This window comes from Sceloporus undulatus, chromosome 5 (assembly GCF_019175285.1).
Source record: "Sceloporus undulatus isolate JIND9_A2432 ecotype Alabama chromosome 5, SceUnd_v1.1, whole genome shotgun sequence".
NCBI classification, from domain to species: Eukaryota; Metazoa; Chordata; class Lepidosauria; order Squamata; family Phrynosomatidae; genus Sceloporus; species Sceloporus undulatus.
This window is the reverse complement of record NC_056526.1, coordinates 129,140,828-129,162,081: the sequence shown is the minus strand read 5'-3', so window position 1 is coordinate 129,162,081 and position 21,254 is coordinate 129,140,828. Positions and strand designations below refer to the sequence as shown.

At 38.1% G+C, this 21,254-nt stretch overlaps 1 protein-coding gene across 3 annotated transcripts in view; it reads right to left on the bottom strand.

The window, feature by feature from the left end:
• The window catches only part of ACSL1 (acyl-CoA synthetase long chain family member 1), a 62,367-nt gene that overhangs the window by 23,252 nt on the left and 17,861 nt on the right, over positions 1–21,254 (bottom strand). For all 3 annotated transcript variants that reach the window (XM_042469112.1, XM_042469111.1, XM_042469110.1), the window contains 9 exons: positions 18,937–19,165; positions 10,356–10,470; positions 10,112–10,176; positions 8,736–8,837; positions 3,799–3,898; positions 2,908–3,086; positions 542–574; positions 377–428; positions 156–229 (listed from right to left, as the gene is read on the bottom strand). In XM_042469112.1, coding sequence (XP_042325046.1) covers positions 156–229; positions 377–428; positions 542–574; positions 2,908–3,086; positions 3,799–3,898; positions 8,736–8,837; positions 10,112–10,176; positions 10,356–10,470; positions 18,937–19,131 — 915 coding nt within the window. In that variant the 5' untranslated portion in view covers positions 19,132–19,165. Of the gene's footprint in view, positions 1–155; positions 230–376; positions 429–541; positions 575–2,907; positions 3,087–3,798; positions 3,899–8,735; positions 8,838–10,111; positions 10,177–10,355; positions 10,471–18,936; positions 19,166–21,254 lie in introns of those variants that run through there.

The window sequence follows — 21,254 nt, the reverse complement described above, 5'->3', positions numbered from 1 at the left end:
CTCATTATTAAAGCTAAAGGTTATACTACAATACTGAACATTTTTTACACTTTTTTTGCAAAGTTAAAAATGTGCGCCACACTTGATTTGAGTGCTGCTTTTCAAAATGAGCTATGTTCCAAAATCTTCTTAGTTTTTCAATTAGTAAACATTACCTCTGTAGCTTTCACAAATGCTGACATATTGCTCACTATATTTTGGTGAGTAATCATTGCTCCTTTGGGGTTTCCTAAAGATAAAAAATAAATGCACAGTAGTGGAAAACTCTTAGACATCAAGTTATTAGACTCATGAGAACACATGTACCAAACATTTCTAAATGACAGAATATAAAATTAATAGTTAAGTAGTTTGCTTCCTTGTAAGACAAAAATACCTGTAGTTCCACTGGTGAAACAGATTATGGCTAGGTCTTCTGGTTTAGGAACCTAACAACAAGAGATTAATCACTAGTTATTCTGATTTTTAATTAAAGATTTAATTGAAGAATTAAAGATTTTAGACTCTTGGTCTTATATACTAGAAACTGCATGATACTTACTACAGGTTTGTGCTTGTGAGCTCTTCCCAATGCCTTTAAAAAAAGAGAGGAAATGGCAAGTAAATCAGAAATCTAATAATCATTTTCATAATTTCCACAACTTTCACTGTAAATCCTTCCAGGGAATGCACCAAACACAACTTTTCATTAACTAGCTTCCACTGAAGATCAATTCTGTTTGGACAAGAAACATGTTATCCATCTAGTTTCATTGCCTGGATTGCCCTTACATTCTTTTTAACAAGAAAAGCAGGTTTTCACTTCAAAAAGGATTAGCAAAATAATGCAAGTTCAAGTTTTTGAAGCCAGACAAGCATCACAGTTTGTACTAACGAAGTTTGCAAAAGGTTATGATCTGTAGGGAACAAAATCTACTGCACTCAGGGAAGATCTAGTTAACTCTTCTATTTCCAGCACAATAAATTAGGTTTGCTCAGATGCAACTTATTCAACTCAAGACAAATCTAAGGGAGAATTAAATGTATTATTGCCTGTTTATATTAAACTTTATTTTGGTACAAGTTTGGAGAAAGTATCAGAAGCACACAAGATTCTCAATGGCCAACTTTTTAAATTATTACTTTCATGTTCTTTTACTGAATAAAAAACAACTTCATACTAAAGAGTAGAGCACTTGGCAATGCCTAGCCTATAATTCAGCTTGATAAGTAGGGAAGCAATAAAAGTTTTCTTATACCATTCTAAATATGTGTATGTGTACATGCGTGCGTCCCCTGTTGACTTATGGTGACCCCATGAATTTCATAGGGTTTTCTTAGATAAGGAATACTTAGAGATGGTTTTACCGGTTCTTCCTTTGAAATATAGCCTACAACACCTGGTATTCATTGGTAGGCTCTCATCCAAGTACTAACCAGTGCTGTCCCTGCTTAGTTTTCAAGATCAAACAGGAATTGACGCCTTTAGGTTATTTAGGCTCTTCATTGCTCTTTTAACAGAACATCTCCTAGCTTCAATTTTCTGAAGGCGCTGAAGCAAAGGTAGGAACAGTTAAGAAATGAAAAAGTTGTACAGTCTGCCCGTGCCATCTGCAGGCTTGCCATCCGTGGACTTGAGCTCACACGGACAGCACGCCTAGGGGAACAAAATGATGTGCATGCCTCACCATGTGCAGGAGTGCGCTGCCATTAAAATCAATAGGACTTGAAGTCCTGCGTTTTTTCACATATGGGGGGGGGGAGGGGGGAAGGTCCAGAATGGATCACTGTAATATGTCTTGCACTGATCAGAACTTTGGAATCCAATATTAAAGTAAACAACTGTGCTAATTAGGAGACAGTGGTTTAAATTAAACAACTTTAAACATGAGGATAAACAAACCATTTTTAAACTAAGCCATCCTTGTCTCATGGATCTTTTTACTGATGTTACCTCTCTAGCAGACATATATTCCTTTCATTCCTGCTATTGCAGCTACCCATATTACCATACTAAATTCTTATAGTGCTGCTATTTCACTTTTACTGTTCTAGCTGCTTCCTGTTGCATTTTGGGATTTGTAGTTCAGTGAGGCCTAAGAGCTCTCTGGGTGAGAATTCTAAATGTCCCTCCTTAAACTGCAAATCCCATAGTGCAACAGGAGGCAGGCAGACCAGTTAAAATGGAACAGCAGCACTGTAAGAGTGTAGTGCAGTAATGTGGTACATTTTCTAAGATATCCTTAAGCAAAACATCTGTAGCTGTTTGCTTTCTGTCTGGTGACAACTATTCTTAGTTAATAAAGAGCAGAAGATAAAACAGGAATTGACATCCCTGGATATTAAGCCAAGATTATTTTGCTGTGGTTTTAGTTGCAAGTATGTCTCACACACACATACATACACACACCCTAAAAGAGCTAAGCACGTCATCTGAAAATCAGTAGGCTAAGCAACTGGAAGCATGTAGTTATTAGACCCACTAGATAAGTGAAATACTCAGAGGCTGGATATCATGTTGAAGACTCTTGAGGAAATCTGCTTCAAAGTTTAGTGGAGAATTACAAGTCAGAACTCTAAACATTAGAGTGAGCTAGTTCGTGTACAAGACCACTTTTCATCTTTGTTACAGTTACATTTTTGAATTAGGACTACAGAGATTTATTTGAATGCCTGCTGATTACAATTATTTCAGAACGGACACAACCTTTGAACCAGCCATATTAGATTGTGTTATCTTTCATCTTGACAAATGTTTAGAATCATTTACACATTATGAAATAACAGCAATCCAAACTTTATCCTTTACTTTGTTGATCAAAGGTCAGCATTTTGTAACTGGCTAAACTTTGCTTCTTTCTTGCCCTAGTTAAAGCATTTGGCTTCATCATCAGAACTGGAGACTGTCCCAGAAACTGCTTTGCTTACCTCCATTTCTTTCATACTGATGATATCTACTCCACATTTTTTTCCACGAGAAACAAGATCATTGTCAAAGGGATCCATAATCACAACAGTTTTGAGAATTGAAATTTCTCCCTTTTCAGTGTTATCCAGAAGAAGTTTAGCCTTTTCGGCTTTATCACAAAAAACCAAAGCAATGTCAGCTAAATTGGGAAGAAAGAAGATAAATATGTTCAATCATAAGTGCTTATAACTAGCTTAGCTTGTCAGAGGCCATGTTTCCAGGATATATGTATTTACATATTTCTGCATGAAAGGTTATGCAGCCAGGGGGTTGGTGCAATTCATTTGTAGAGGGGCCTGTGTGAAAGGTAGCTAGCAGGACTTTGTTTCAACTGCAGCTTCTCTCAAGCGATTCCAAACACAAAAGAGACTGTCTGAATCTCTGTACTCATTCCAATAAAGCCAGAAAGTCCTAGTGGTCACCCAAGCCATTAGTGATTACTTGACCCCACTCCTTGCTTTTCTGCTATTATCAATGCTTTCAGAAGAAGCTAAAAATTATTCACGGCATGGTGTGATGTCAGGTGTCCTGTTGTTGTTGTGTTTTCAAATCATTTTTTACTTACAGTGACCACAAGGCAAGCCTATTGTGAGGTTTTCTTGGCACGATTTGTTCAGAGAGGGGTTGAGGTTCTGAGGCTCCTCTGAAGCTGAGAGTGTGTGACTTGCTCAAGATCATCTAGTGGATTTCCATGGCTGAGTGGGGATTTGAACCCTGGCCTCCAGAGTCCTAGTCCAACATATACACCACTACACCATGCTGGCTCTCAGAGATGTCTTATTAGAAAGGCTTTACAGTAACAGAAATATTGCAGATGCAAGTATTCAGCTGCTGAGAAATACAAAACATACCTCTATTTACAATATAGGTGATAGCTTCTTCTCCCAGAGTGTCATATAGTGGTACAGCCACCATAGAATATGTATAACATCCTTGTTCAATAATAACCCACTGTAAGGGAAACAGAATTAATATAGTATTTATTTGACAGGCATAATGGTACATGGACATTCAAACACTGATTTAAGTTTGTAATTGCTGGCTTTCAAAGTAAGATTGACCATCAATGGAAATATGGAGCAGTAAGCACAGTTCCACACATTACATGGCTAGAGGAAAGACTGATGTTTTCTTCACAGTAAACATGTAGCTTGTACTTATCACAAGAATGACCATTTTTAAAAATAAATATGTACAGGAAACATAGCCCAATCTGGTTTTCTAGAAACTGTGTTCATTCATACAGCTTTCCTGCAAAAGTCAACCCACTGAGCTATTGTGCAGAAATTGTAAGCCAGAATTCAGAATCTGGCTAAGTATTATGGCATCAAAATAGTGGATCAAGAGTTTGTTTTGTTACGTGTTAATGCTCTTTTCCCCACACAAAGTGGAGACTATTTAGAAGTCATGACACCTTAGCTGGCCAAGTGTGAAAGACTTTGTAAGTTTTTGATCAGTACCTGGGTAGTTAAGACACTGCTTTGCACAAGTTTTAACAGTGCAGAAAAGTATTTGGCTATATAACATGTTATACATTGTCATGGCTGATTAGCATGATATAATCGATCTATATAAGTTCATAGCTAAAGTCATAAAAATATTGGCACATGCAAGAATTAATGTTGCCACCTAAACCATGACCTGAGGCAAAATACCTTGATATATAAGCTAGAGAACATCTAGGCATTAAGAATACTGAACATCAGGATAGAAGCAACCTGAGAGTCATCTTATGTACATCATGAAAAGCTGCAATCACGGTGACATATGGCACTGTCATTCAAGCCCAAAGTCACAATCCATTCTTGAAGTATACAGTCCACTTTGTAGCAAGGGCAGCATGTCCAGTCCAAATATGCTAGGTACTCTTATGAAAAAGTTCACACTTCACTTCAGTGGTACAGTATTTGGATTTCCTACTAGCAGTATATACTGCAATCTAATCCTATCTGCAACTGATTATTCTCCATTCTTTAGGGATAGAAAAAAAAGTGGATAGTTCTGCCATTGCAAGAAGACATCCAATGAAGTAGGAAGAAGGTGTTGGGTCTAAGAAAGGCTCACATGGGCATATGAACACCTAGAACTGGCCGTCTACAGTGGTACCTCGGGATACGAAATACCCAGGTTACGAAATTTCCGGGATACGAAAAAATCCCATAGGAAATAATTGTTCCGGGTTACGAATGTTTTTCGGGTTACGAAAAAAATTTTGGTGCTTTTTTCGGCTTTTTCGCACGGAATCGCGGCTTTTCCCCATTAGCGCCTATGGCATTTCGGCTTACGAAGGCTTTTCGGGTTACGAAAGCGGCCGCGGAACGAATTAATTTCGTAACCCGAGGGAGCAGTGTATATCCACAGATTTTTCATCCATGGATTTAACCATCCATGGCTTGAAAATATTTTTAAAATATATACATTCCAAAAGCAAATCTTGATTTTGCCATTTTATATCAGGGACATCATTTTACTGTGCCATTTTACTTAATGGGACTTGAGCAACCACAAATTTTGGTATCTATGGGGGCTCCTAGAACCAAACCTCAATGGATGCCAAGGGCTCACTGTACTACAAAAGAGATGTTGTGTGGGAAAGCAATGACAGTCAGCTACTATGTCAGCAGTCAAAAGCAGGACATGACAGGAAGCATTTCACTACAAAGCATAAAAAAGATTCCTTCCTTCCCATCTAAGACTGAGCACATTACACATCTCTGCTTAGTAGAAAGGTGAATGCTGCTCTGCTATTTAAGCAAGTTGCTAGAAAGTTAAAGTTTTCCTAATGTATACTGTAGACCCTACTGATACAATTATTTGAGCAGCTTAGGCAGTACAGGCACTGTCCATAGCAGCATATGGCAACACGAGAGTTCATTTTCCAATCCAGCTATAGGGGACATTGTCAGAAATTTTGAAGCAGGATTCCGCCCCCCCTAAAAAATGTTTTCCAGTTTTCTGTGTTAGAGGCCTGGGGGGGATACAAAAAAGCATTTCATGGCTGCGATTTATCCACCTAATTTTATTTTGTGGAAGTGTGTGGCTCCAAAACCCAGCTTCCTAGCATACAGATTTATTCAATATGTTTATTCTCCTATGTGAGTTTGTACCTATGTTACAGTTTCTTAGTTGATTTTTAAAAAAAAAAAACCTTCAAAACTGTATTTGAAATACAACATTAATTTGCATTATGTTATTAGATCAGACAGTTCAGTGGAACATCTCCTACGAAACTAGGAAGCACAGAAAATAAGGGGGCATTTCAAGAAAAATACTTGCAGACAAATCCCTGCACTAGTATGCTGCTGCCACCACCGTCACAACAACTCACAGATCAGGAACCCTAAATGTGTCTGGAATACGTAATCAGCATCTGAGATACAACCATGTACATGTGATTCCTGAAGGTTAGCTAACAGCAAGTTAAATTGCTTAAGTAAGGTTTAGGGCTAATTCCTAAGCCTTGTGTAAGTTAATAAGTGCACTGTCGAAATGGATAAAGATACCCAGAGAAGTATAAGAATTGATATTATCAGCCTTAAGAAATGTAAAAACCTGGGTGGAAAATGGGGGGAAATGCCTTCAAAAAACCGTTTTTCTGACAAAAACATTTAAAAAACAAAGATGAAAATTGGAATTTGGAATACGGTGCTTCCTTTTGACTAATGTTGATATTCTCCTCTTAATGTGGCTTGATATACTCATTAACTAGCAAAACTAAATAAGTTCTTTACATTCAGGGGTTCCTCACAGTAAGAAGAAAATGACATTTTAAAAAGTAAATTCTACTAAATTTCCTGAATTTATTTTCTGAATAATTATTTTCTGAATTATTTAATAATTCAATTAATTAATTAATTTCTGAATAATTTATATCCAACATGATACTTTTATGCCAAACTAAGTTAACACATTTTATGTTCCAAAAGTAACAAAGTGACTTTCAATCTGCTAATGGGTGTTAATACTGCATTTATTTTTTCCAAAACATCTGTTAAAAAACAAACTGAAAACAACTGTTTTCCCCCCTTGGCTTCAGAATTTCTAGAAATATCACATCTCAAACTAATTATCTTGGGGAAGAGATTACAGAACATACATAGGTTACTGAAATTGAAATAGACATGCATACCCCCAAGATATCTTAGGTTTAGCCTGATCCCCACTAATGCATCTCTTAATAAACCTCAGGCCCCTGCCTGCAGAGTTATTTTGGTATTAAATGACCCCCTTCTACATAACTTTCACAACTCAGCATGCTATATTATAAACAAAAGATTACTCAACATGTATTCATCATGCTGAGCATTATGTAACAGCCTCATCTTCAGCCACTGAAGACAAACTGTTTATCAACTTCATATCTGCACCTGCAAAAGAATACCTGAAGCCCTGTACTTCAAAGTCAGATGCAAAACAGACCCTATCCCCAGGCTACATGACAGGCATGGTTGTTTTTGGTAACAGCTATCAAGTTGATCGACTTATGTTGACCCTATGGATGAGAGTTTTCAAAGTCCCCCTATCTTTGCCCTGGCTCATGTCTTGCAGATTCAGAGCCATGGCTTCCTTTATTGTGTCTATCTACTAGGAACATGGTCTTCGTCTTTTCCTGTTGCCATGATATAGCAAAGGTTTGACAGCCTGTTTAGTCATCATGGCTTCTAGGGAGAGTTTGGGTTTGATTTGTTCTGTGACTCATTTATTAGTCTCTTTAGCAGTCCACAGTATCTGCAGAAGTCTTCTCCAGCACCACATCTCAAATGAGTTTATTTTCTTCCTATCTGTGCTTTCTATTCAGCTTTCACAATCATACATAGAAATGAGAAATACATTTAACATGAACAACCCTAACTTTACTATTCAATTATATATCTTTACACTTAAGATCCTGTTGAGTTCTTTCACAGCTGCCCTTCCAAGTCCAAGTGTTCTTCTGATTTCTTGACTGCAATCTTTTCTGATTAATGATTGAACCAAGTTATAGAAAATCTTAAACTATTTCAATGTCCTCATCATCTCCTTAAAAGTTATGTAAGTCAACTGTGCTCATTATTTTCCTTAATGTTCAACTGTAAACCTGCCTTTGCACCCTCTTCTTTTACTTCAGTAATTGTTCCAAGTTTTGGACCAGTTTGTACCCTTTCATTTTTACAGATCATTAACCAACAGGACAGCTAAATCACTAGCAGACATGAGATTTGGAACCCACTATGTGTTTGTTGGGACATTTGAGAGAGCTCTGTTTTCCAAACTCTTGTGCCACAGTAATCAATGAGACAATCCTCCAGTTCAATTCTTAGAAAAAGGCTTGCTATAAACAAGAAATAGGAAACAAATTGTTCTTCATATGTTACAGTGAAGCCCCTGTTGCCCCCTGCTTAAAACTGTACTGGTTGGGGATTACGAGAGAAGCAGTCCAACAGTATATGAAGGACCACATATTCCACTCCTGACATAAACACTTAATTCCCTCCCTCTAATCCAGAACAATGTGCTAAACATGGTAGAACCATCAACAGAAACTGCAATAACCAGGTGACTTGAAGGTGTGAGTTAACCCATGTCTTTCACCAAAAAGCCAAAACTCTCTCAAACCACACTAATTAGGCCAGGCCAAACCAGAATTTGGAAAAAGTTATTATGAGATTCTAGAAACTGTAGTGCAAAAAAGTAACTTTTTCACACTCTGGCCTAGTTAGCTCAAGGGCAAAATGGTACCGATACACAAATCGCTACTACTGAACTATTTTATTCGCTGCGATTTATTAGTCCAAGGACTTTTAATTACCTCTGGTCTGTTCTGAGAGAAGATTCCTATAAAATGATCAGAAGATGGTTTGAAGCCTTTGTTCAACAGTGCAGAACCAATACATTCTGCTTTTTCTGCAACCTAAAGAAGAAGAGAAGAGAAACATAAACATCGTATCACTTAACAATTATGAGCAGGCATGTAGGCATTTATTGCTTTCAAAGTTTCCATTTTATCCCATTCAACCCTTCAGTAACTTTTAGCCAGTTTGCACATTTTACAAAGATGGCACAGCACTTAATCTGAGCTGTCTGTGGCCCTGTCTATACAAAAGCTTTGTCAAATCAAGAAAGTGAAGCAAGATCTCTCATTACAACATACTGGATTTATTTCTGAAAGGACAGATTAATTCTATAATGTTTTTAAAAATGTCTTTCTATAACCTAGGTATATAAAAGAAGAATGGGCAAACTGTCAGGGATAGGGAGGCTACATCCCTCCAAGACCAGAGGGCCAACCCTCCTGTTTAATCTCCCTCTCCAAATAATTTTGTCAGAAAAAATAAATCCCAGTCAATTACCAAATGATATCATGGTTCAAATTGTAAAACCACACAGTTTTTAAATGGGATTTTCTTTAAAGAAAGCCAATTGACATTGAAACATCTGCAGTAGACCTTGTGTGAATGGATCGGTTTTGAGCATTGCTTGATTTAGATAAAAAATTCAATTTCCTGAGTTCTAATGTGTATGTAGGACACAGTCATATGCATCACACAGCTAAAGCCCTACTAGTGTCAAGAAGGTTCCACAACTATCACGGACATTCATTTATATTTAATACAAGCTATGCAGAAGACTTGTTTTAGACTACTTCAGCACGATGTTGATTAGCTGATAACATGTTCAATTTGAGATAAGTTTCCTATCCCCACCTCCAGTCACCAACAACCCCTGAATCCCTCTTATCATCAAGCAATGTCCTTTGCTCATATTGTTGAAGAGGAGGGGTAATACATTTCAGGGCTTGTGGTTAGTGGAGGGAAGGGACAGGAATATTTATTTGTTAATGAAGTTGACCTCCTTAGGATCTAAGCCAATATTCAAGGTGAGACATCTTGAAGATATCAATTGGTATCTGGACTATAGTACATTTGTGCTGCACAACCACACAAAATGCTAGCCAAATATAACTGAGGATATAAACCCAAAGAACGTAACTCACTTTAAACTAAGAATCCAATAAATGCAGTAATCTAACTTCCCAATACAGCACTTTTTAGGTTTTTTTTAAAAAGCTGTACATCTTGACTTACTTCTCAGTAAAAATATATAGGACTGTGCTGCTAACTGCCATTTGCAATTATAAATTCCATTACTAATGATAACATCACACACAGAGTTGTGTCCACCTACCTCCTTGTAAGACATCCATTCATATGGTTGATTTGGTTTCCTTACACCTAAGCAGGGACCGTTGTCTAGAGGAATACAGTACAAACACTTATTGGGTTAAATAATAGCAGACATTCAGTTTCATTCAATTACCAAACAGTTCATTCAGCACTATCAGATAATAATTCTCAAGCTCATGTACAATCTTACTGTTCTTTTTGGGGTAAGTGCCCACAGCATTCTTCCCTGGACCATCAGTACTCACCTGACACATGTATTCCTCTTTGGAAGATATCATAAACTGTTCTCACGTCATCATAGTAGTATGTCATTGGTTCATCACTGTCAAGTAGTGATGATCTTCGGGCATGCTCTTCACCCTGCACAAAGTGAGGTAAGGTTAAAAAGGTGTCTGACGATAGCGGGCGGTGCTCATCTCCGTTACTAAGCTGAAGACATTGTCAGAGACTACTCTGTGATCATGTGGCCAGCATGATTGCACAGATCGCTGTTTACCTTCCCACCAAGGTAGTACCTATTTATGTACATGTATTTACATGCTTTCGAACTGCTAGGTTGGAAAAAGCTGGGACTAGTGATGGAAGTTCACCCCATCATTCAGTACTCGGGCCTCAAACTGCCAGCTTGCTGATCTTGCAATCAACAGAATCAGCATCTTAACCAAAGGTTACACATTTATTTCTCTGGAAACTTTTATGCAACTTCCTACACACCAATTACTGAATTACAACAATTAAGATATTGCAACAATTTATCACATTAGGAAGCATGCCAAAGAAACAATAAAAACTCTAGGTAAAGACATAAAAAAAATGGCAAATGCTAAGTCAGTTTCACTCTAATTACAGCATTGAACAATGTCAGGTACTGTATAACTTGCCCTAAATCCCAGCTAAAGGAGTGATCCCAAAAGTGGGGAGACTGATAGACAGCCCTCAGATCTTGAAGGTTCTGTTCAACTGGAAACCTTGCCAGACTCTTGCCAGCAAGGTGAAAGTAGTGTTGGACCCACTTTATGGCTGTTCCATCCACCCATTGCAGAACTGTATTTGAACTATCCAAAAAAGCTGCAGACATGCATCTAGAGTTGGGTGCTTGTTGGGGTGGGAATGCAAGCTGGGAATGCTATGGACCTCTCTTTGAATTAGCCTAATACCAGGATAAGCAATAGGGGTAATCTCAGTTATGTTGCATAATAACAACATTTTTTGCAACATACTCTGCATGGGGCAGAGTACTGTGCTGAAGGTAGGGTCCTGATTCCTCCATCATTCAGTCCCTCAGCTGAAATGCCAGTGATGAAAAAGAAAGTTTTGCCCAGAATAAATTGTGTATTTCAAACAACATGTTTTGACAAGTGATGTACCACTTAAGCGACGGCAAGGAGATGTGTCCAAGTTTGTAAGACAGGGGGAAAGCCAAGAGTTAAATACAAAGTGAAGAACAAGTTAAAGAGGGTATGATAAAATGGATTAAAATTTTTGGTCATAACATACAGATGGATCAAAGGGAAAAAAAATATGGTCAAAGGGACAGATTTGTATTGTGTCATGGTTTTAATGAGGATTTTTATAAAATTAATTTCTAGAAAATGATGTACTGTTGCTACAAGTTGTTACATAAATTGCTTAGAATGCATTAAAGGGGTTTAAGATGTATTTTGGATGGGATTTAAGGACATACATTGATGTATAGGATTTCAAAAATTAATATTTAATTAAAACTGGAATTTTTCTCTTAAGGAATGATGGATGTACATTTGGAAAAGAACTATGGAAGATTAACTACATATATGATTACAGCTGTTATATGTGAAAAGAAGGAAGAATTCAACACTACTTACTAGGGAGGAATGGTCATGGAAGCTGATATAATTAGGAGAAATGGAAAACTTATTTGATCTGATATAGAATGGTTGTTAGGTTTTTTTAAAGATCTAAAACACTTATGGACTTTTGGTGGGAAAAGAAGGGAAGAAAATGAATTGCCAATTTTTAGTTTTGATTAGATGGAATAGATTATTAAAAGAAGAGAATGACTGTAAACTTTAGAAAGAAAGGTATGCCTGACTATATGCATATAAAAAATAAAAGGAAGATTGGAAGTAATTTTAGGCCCGTTACAGACAGGCCTAAAAGTGCGCGCTCTAGGGTTAGAAAGGGGCATCCTTTCTGGGCGCCCCCAACCCTAGGACGCACGGAGCACGCACAAAATGGCGGTGGCCGTTCCACACGGCCGCCGCCATGACTACGTCACCTCTAAACGGGGCGGGGCGGTTGTGACGTAGTGGGGCCACGCGAAGGCACCTAGTGCGCCCTTTCAGCGGCCCCGGAAGGAGCTCCAGGTTTGCATCGCTGGGCACAGCCTTTAGATGGCTGCGCCCAGCAACGCAGAGGAGAAAGTGGCCTTTTGCTGCTTCCCTGCAGCCTGGAAAGCAGCGGATCGGGGCCTCAGCAGCTGCCGCTCTAGCCACTGAGGCCCCGATCCGGCAGGGAAAGGGGCAGGTGCAGGCCGCTGCTTTTCGGCGGTCTGTAACGTGCCTTAATTCGTTTCCTTTATTCTTTCATTGTTTCTTTGGGGTTTTTTTTCTACTTCTAATTCCTAACTGTAATTTTTTAAAGAAATTCTTAATAAAAATATTGAAAAAAATTAAAATCATATAAGCATTACATGTGTCTCCTTTAAAGCTACACTGAAATAGCCAGCTGAAAGTATTTGAATAATATGGGATGAATGAAATGCAGGACACACAACACTGATTAAAAGAGAATCACTGTGGAATATAAAACAAGCCTTTTACTACAGAATAACTGTAATCACAAAAGTGTACTATTTCCCCAAATTTACATGGAGCTCAATACACTTTATTGGGAAGCCTCAAGTCTGGTCATCTTTCCTTCATTTAAATCAAGACAAAGTAATTAAGTTCAACTTTATTCCCATTGCCCTTTAGACAGACACACATCCTTCCACACAAACCTTGCACTAGTTGGGGACTCACTACACTAGTAATGAGGATTTATGGTACAAAGGGCAACCGCACTCCTAAGCAAAATATCTACTAAGGTAATACTTAGCATTTAACATTTTCAGTGCTCTGTCGTTGTACAGAAATATTGTAGGAGTTGGACTAGTAATGTTCAGTATGTTATAAAATGGGAATTTTTGTGGTTCCCCTCCCAGAAAATTCATTGCAGAAAAGATTTTTAAACCAGGAAATTTCCAGCTCATGCTACTGACGAACATAGCAGCTCTCATTTGGCAATGTACCTTACAGCATCATTATTTCTTTGTCTAGCTTACTAGTCACAAGCAGGTAGAGGGCCAGCGACTAAACTGCTGTTAGTCTGGGGTTTAATTGAAAGATTAAGTAAGAGAGTTGGTGACAGTTAACAGCCATTCTCATGTAAACACTGTTGCAGTCACATCTCAGGAGGAAAAAGGATCCCTGGATATATGGTTATGTTAGAGAAGCTATTGTGGCAGTCCTGTTAGAATGGTACTCTTACTGATGTATTGCTGATACAATAAAAATACAGGACTATAGCCAACAGCATACAGATTGCTAACCAACCATTTCAGCTAAATCACTGATACCCCCAAAGTTTTCCAATAGTTATTACCCAGTTTTGGTTTATTAGATTATGGAATAAGAGTGTCAGGAAACATCATCAGTAACTATGTTCAACAAGTGGTAACTTGGTTTCTGTTAAATACATGGTCTCAGTTACTCACAGCTCTCACATCCATACATAGTGATGGGAAATACAATAGATTGGATGATTCTAACTTTAGTGTTCTGTTGTATACCTTTACTGTATAGGATCTTGTCTAATTCTTTCATCACTGCCCTTCCCAATCCTTCCCAATCCTAGTTTTCTTATATTTTGATTGCAGTCTCTTTCAGATCAATTTTTGATCCAGGGAAATCTTTAACTATTTTGATCTCCTTATTTTTGTAGGTCTCTTGCTGTCATTGTTTTTGTTTTCTTTATGTTCAGCAACAAGCCTGCCTTTGCATTTTCTTCCTCGATCTTCCTTAGTAATTCTTCCAAGTCCTTAATGTTTTCAACTAGTAATACGGTGCCATCTGCATACCTTAGATTGTTAATGTTTGGTTCCTTTCTCCTCCCTTCACTCCTCCTCCTTCTGAGTCTAAATCTTTGTATGATATCTTTTGCATACAAGTTGAACAAGATAATATGCAGCCTTGCCTTACACCCTTGCCAACTGGGAACCATTCTGTTGCTCCATATTCTGTTCTAACAGTAGCCCTTTGTCCTAAGTACAGATTTCTCATAAGGACTATCAAATGCTGTGGCGCTCCCGTGTCTTTAAAAGTGTTCTACAACTTTTTGTGATCTGTGCAGCTTTGCTATACTCTATAAAGCACATGCTAATTTTTCTTTTGGAATTCCTTGGTATACTCAATTATCCATCATATATTTGCTATGTGATCCCTAGTGCCTCTGCCTTTCCTGAACCTCACTTGACCTCTGGGACTTCTCTCTCCATATATGATTGGAGTCTAGTGCAGAAGAAATTTGGTTACAAACCAATACTGCCTGTGTTGCAGTTTGTAAATTTCCTGAACAGCCATGCATGCAAAAGGATTGCTGGAACAAATACAAACAAATACCAACAACAACCTTTGTTACTGACCACTATAAAACAAAGCCTTTAACCCTGCAACACACCTATGTTTTGCATAGAATAATATCCATTAAGTGCATTCTTATCATTTCCAACCGCATTGAATCCTCCTGTGGGAGAAAAGTAGGACATAAATCCTTGAAATAAAAATAAAAATAAAATAAACTTTATTGATGGGGGTAAAAGATGAATAGCATTTCAGCGCAAAGTAAGGAGCAACTTGAAAAAATGAACTATTAAAACTTTTAAGAATTACCAGGCTAGCAGAAGTAGCTACCTTATTACCACTAGGGTAGTATGAAGTATAAGCAGAAAATATTTCATCTGAACAAAATTTAGTGGGATGGGGGTAGGATAGGGAAGATATCCTGTGTATTTCAGATATGCAGAAATCATGATAGGGAAGTTGCTTTGAAAAAAAAGGTTAAGCTGTTGCGCCTGGTACAATGGACTTTTAAACACTGTAGCTTGGGAATAAAATGCCTTTTTTTCCACACTTGCCTCTGCAATCCAGACCCTCAGGTTCATGCCAAGGCCAAAACTGTGTAGGGCTCTGTGGTCAATTGTGAAGTTAAGCAATTTCTGTTTTGCCCTCTGTACACATATATTGACATTAAGAGAGATCAATTATTTGAAAATGAAGTGCCAAGAACTTTCCAGAAATGGCTGCGAGTTACTCCATGAGGGCAAACACAACTATACTCTTTTGTTTAGTTAGTAGAGTCAAATGTTTAGACCGGAACACACAAAAAGGACAGGGCAAGTGATGGTCAGTGGACGATCCTAGCATGATGCAAGATGCTGCATCCCATCAGGAATGACTGGCCTCTTGCTTGGCCTAGCTATAACTTCAGAATACTGCCTACCGAGTCACACATTTACAAAATTCTTCATCTCAAGACCCAGGTTTCTTGTTGACTACCTCTTAGGACAGAGACTCATGTTTTTCATTTTATTTTATAAGATGAAGTTTTAAAATATGTGTGAAATACAACGTTTCCACCACAAGTTAGATTTTATTTTTAGGGAAATACTCAATGAAGGGTTTAAAAATTAAACACATTTCTTTCTACCCTGATGGGAGGAGCAGCACCTGTCAAAGTCCTCTTTTCTATGCATGCATTAGAGGTACATAACCCTTATGATAATTCTTCCCTGGAGTATGTATTCAAGAGGGCTTTTGAATCAGATATGAGCAGCTCATGGTGGTTCTCCCTGCTATTGTAAGGAAAGATTCAAATGATTGTACACAGTCTGAGTCTCATTCGCTCTCATCCTGAAGAACTCATCTTGGCACGCAGTTAATATGCTAAAGTGGTGATAAACATGCAGAAATTTGTAGGTCCATTTTTTTAAAAAAATCTTAACAAAATGTTAAAAAATATTCATATATACATTTGTGTTTTATTTAAAGTTTCACTGAAATAGCCGGCTGTAAGAATCCAAATTATATTGTATGAATGATAAGCAAAACACAAGACATTGATTTAAAAATAATCACTGTGGAATAAAAAAAATAAGCCTTTTACTAAACAATACAGTAAGCGGTAGTGTTTCACATTAAGTGAAACTATATTGTTGTGATCACTTATTATATAGTCCAGAGTCTCCACCAATACATCAAACAAATGAGAAATTCCTGTTCTAACTCACAAAGTGTTAAACATGTGTTTCAGCCCATTATTTGTAGGCAAAGTTCTGGTATAGAATGAATCATCCGTGTCCCTAAAATGCATTCCTCTCGTGGATGCCATATGCCCTGCCACCAAATTCAACCCTCTCCCAAAATTTCATACTGATCTCTCTTGCCTCATTGTGCTAGTAGCAAGGAAAGATTAACACGCTCCAGCAAAGCTGTGTAGAGAAGCCATTCACTTCCAGAGAAGAACGACAGTTAATGGTTCGTGTGCATGTGGCCCTCAACCTTCAAGACAGCATCACATCCAATCTTCAAGGGTAACCAAGGTGGGCATTCCATTCCACTAGAATGAGAATCTTATAGGCTCTCTTCCTATATCTGGCTTTATCCTTCTGTCACAGACAAGTTCACATTCTACATATCAATGTACTTGAATCTGCCATTGAGTACATCTTTATAGAATCAATGGTGGTCATGATGCCTTAAAAACTGCCTTGAGTCCCTATACCGAGAGAAAGGCAGGATATAAATAAAATAAAATAACAATTAAAAACAGTCCAAACCATAATCACAAAAGTGTGTTATTTTTCTATTTTTACATGTAGCTTAATACACTATAGTAAGAAGCCCCGGGTCTGGCCATCCTACCTCCAGTCAAAGCAAGACTGAATAATTAAGTTCTTTCCATTCAGTCTTTACTCTAGTTGGAGACTTACTACTCTGCTAATGAGGGTTTGTGGTACAAAGAGCAACAGCACTGCTAAGTAAAATATCTACTAAGTGAACACTTAGCATTTAACATTTTCAGTGCCCTGTCGTTGTACATAAATCCTCAACACCGTACAAGAGTTGGACTGGTAATGTTCTGTATGTTATAAAGTGGGAATTTTTGTGGTTCCCTTCCCAGAAAATTCATTGCAGGAAAGATTTTTGAACCGGGAAATTCTCAGCTCATGTTTCTGACAACTATAGCAGCTCCCATTTGGCAATGTACCTTACAGCATCATTGTTTCCTTGTCTAGCTTACTAGTCACAAGCAGGTAGAGGGCCAGCAACTATAATGCTGTTAGTCTGCGGTTTAATAGAAAAAGTAAGAAAGAGGATTGGTGATAGTTATTAGCAATTCTCATGTAAACACTGTTTGAGTCACATCTCCAGAGAAAAAATAACCCTTGGATATATGGTTGTGTTAGAGAAGCTATTGTTTCACTCCTGCTAGGATGGTATTCTTGTTGATATAATAAAATCACATGACTATAGCAGCAGCATATAGATTGCTAACCAACCATTTCAGCTAAACCACCAATAGCCCAAAGTTTTCAAGAGTTATTTACCCACTGTTGGCTTATTAGGCTAGAGAAAGAGAGTGTCAGCAACCATTACCAGTAGCTAGGTTGAACAAGTGGTAAATTGGCTCTCTGTTACATACATGGTCTCAGTTATTTTGCCAGCACAATACTGAAAAGAAAGAGGGTTAGTCTGGGATTTTAGTAAAACTGAACAAATCATCTGGAGATGGAGGATGCATGAGGCAATAACAGACTAGGATTTACGAAAACGGATGGAGAAGAAATATTTTCCTATTTGCCTCATTGCTCCTAAAAAGGATGACTTGCACACTGAAGAACAGTATCCTAACAATGAAGGAATTACATAAAAGAGGAATTTTAGAAAGAAAGACCAAGGTTGCCTTGCTTCTTAAAATGCATTGTGTAAAGCTGCATTTATTTTAATCTTTAAGGGTTTTGAAATTAAACCAAACACTCTAATAGTTTAACAGCCACATAAGAACTATTTGTATAGGCAGTACATTCTATTGTCAGACGTAATGGGGTGCAAGTACAGTGAACTCTAGACAGGTAAATCCTCATCCTCTTATCAGGAAGGGAGTTATCTAATCACAGTTTAACTTTAAAGTACAGAGTGTAGTCCAAATGCATTGGAAGTGTAGCTAGCTCTATCCATACAGCCCAAACTTTCTTTCCACTTAGTAACATCGAGCACATTACTCAGGTGGACACACTCAGTGGCTGCAGTTATTCCTGTGTACGTCTATATAGAAATATATAATGCACAAGCAGAGTGTAGATCAAATGCACTGGAAGTGTAGCCAACTCCATCCATATGGCCCAAACTTTCTTTCCACTTACTAATATCTAGCACACTGATAGATGGCTCAGGTGGACTCATTCAGTGACTACAGCTACTCCTGTGTACATCTATATAGAAAAGTATAATGCACAAGCCAAGAAATGCATCCTTTTCAACTTGCAAATTTTCATAACAGACTTCACCAAGAAGGGACCTCAAATGAGGTACATGTTACAAATTCCTCCTTTGTAAAACCCCAATTTATCCCTACTGACTTCTGTAACTTTGTCTAGCTTGCTGGTTCAACATGTCTATTTATCCACTCCAGTTTAATGATATGGTCCAGTGTAAATGGAGCATGAGATGGCTTTCAAAGATCACTATAGCAGGATACTACAAGGCAACAGACAGTTAAAAAAATAGGAATTACAGAATTGCTTACCTCCACCTCCACAGATTGCATTGCTAAGTCACATGGTGGTTTCAGGGCTTTTGGTCTTGTGGCATACCAGTAAGTTGTGAGCGCTGCGAAAGCACCGAACCCCATCAGAGTATTTGTTGGAAGAGTTCGCACATACTGCCTTACATCACCAAGTTCTGGCATTCGCAGATGTCTGAACAATTCATGAGCTTGCATTGTGATTTCTTTTCCTTGTTCTTTATTTTGAATTCTAGTGACAAAAATGAAGAAAAACTGTGAACCCAACATATTATGAAAGAACCTTTTTTTTTATCCTGAGAGGAAGATGCACATCTTCCAGTACTTTGCCACCATACCAAACTAGAACCATCTGTATTCTAGATGGCACTGGCACATTACCTCATTGAGAGAAAGTGCTGTTCTGAACAGACAGACTTTTAATCTAGCATTTTTGGTTTTTGTCAGATGGCTATTGCCAGGTACCACATCTTATTAAATGTACCAGCCATGAAAATATACATTTTTGTCTATTTTGGGATAGAATGGAATCTACTGAAGAGCAAAGTCACAAGAGAAAGAGTCAGCGGTAGTTCCTTTTTCTGTGACAAAACAGAGCAACAGTTTTTAAAAACCTCTGAGCATTTGTCTCTTACATAGGTTCCAATACTTTTAAAGCAGTTCAAATGCCTGCCTGTTTTCCATGCAACAAGACTTAAACATACTTTTATATACCACTTAACCTAATGAGGAAATAACTGCAAGAGTGTGCTCTCCCCTTAGCCCCTCTGGATCTCTGAGAGACATAAATAGGGTAAAAGAGTTACAGAGCTTTAAAAAAAAACACACACACATAACCTGCTATGTCATTCAGCTGGCACTTCTCTCCACTGCCAAGGTCTCTCAGGACATCAGTCATGTGCTCTATTCGTACAATTTATGCCCAGTAGGCCAAAGGTAACTAGCAGACACAGTCCATACTTAGCCTTGAGGGAAGGAAAGCCAATGGAAACAGAGTCTGGAGTCACCCCACTGCATACAGAGGGTGGAAGGCAAGGAAGCAAACAATGTTTGCCTCAGAAGCTGACCACTGACAGTGACATTCATTAATGCTCATCATCAGCTCATTCCTATCACCAGAGGACGGCTGACAAAAAGGCTTTTAGAGAAAAAGGAGGTTGAGGGGGGAGTTTTCAGCATGGAATCTGCAGCGATGCATGAGTTGCTGAACAAGACAGTCCAGATGCAGACAAATTTGCCATGGAAGGAAATGCTCTGAATTCACTTCATAAGAAGCAATGCTTATAAGTTTCAGGAGAAGTCACATTTAACAGTTATATGTAATGGTTTCCTTCCACCACTGCCCCTTCATACACGTGCAAGACGTTCACATACCAAGAGTAATGCAAGGAGGATAGCTACCTTATTAGAGCAACAAGTAACATTTTCTAGTTACTTTACTCTTTTGAAATTACTTTAACTAGCAATGTAACATAGCAACTAACAGAGCAAAGTGTTACTTTACCAAATGTTTTCAATGAATAATGGTTGCAGATTATAGTGAGCCTACCATATCAGTGGGGTCACCCCACCCCATATTAGCCAATGGTGGTGCGCAACCACAGGCACACTGGTTGCCCCACATTGACTGACCAATATGGGATTGAGTTCCTGAGGTTTTTCCCATAAGCATGAGGCATCCCAGATCTAAACCCCTACAGACGGAAAATGCTCACTTTGCTCTGTAAACAGTATAAGAAATAAGAGAAATATTACTTTTTAAAAGTAACTTTCCAAAATTCAAGTCAGATTTTAAAATGAGCTTGCACATTTAATATTAAGTTTGAGAATCTGGCATCTTTTTTCAACCAACATCTTTCCTTTCGGCAATGACTCAAAACTGTGCAGTCAGTTCATCTACCAAGGTACTCAGAAAGGCAGTAACTCAGAGGTGGGCTGAAGGTCAAATTGGATTTACAAGCAGATCCCTGGATTAGGAGTTTGCAAAAGGGTCGGAAGGTTAAAGAGCTCTAAACATTCTGTAAGATGCTTCACAAATAGAAAATTTTGCTTGTTTTCCCAGTGTATATACAAAGTATAATAGTTAGTTGCACACCTTTAAACATGCCCTGAGTGTGTCAAAGAGGCATGGCCAAGGTGCACAGACCATGTCCGCTGGGACAGTTAAGAATTTTTCTATAGCCTTTCATCTAAGCTTGTAAGACAATTTACAAGATTTAAATGCAGACCATTTAAATAACAAAAGCTTGCAACAAGTATATCGTGCATTTCGGTTGGCCAATAAAGATATCACTGTTTGGTGGATTTTTGTTTGAATTTAC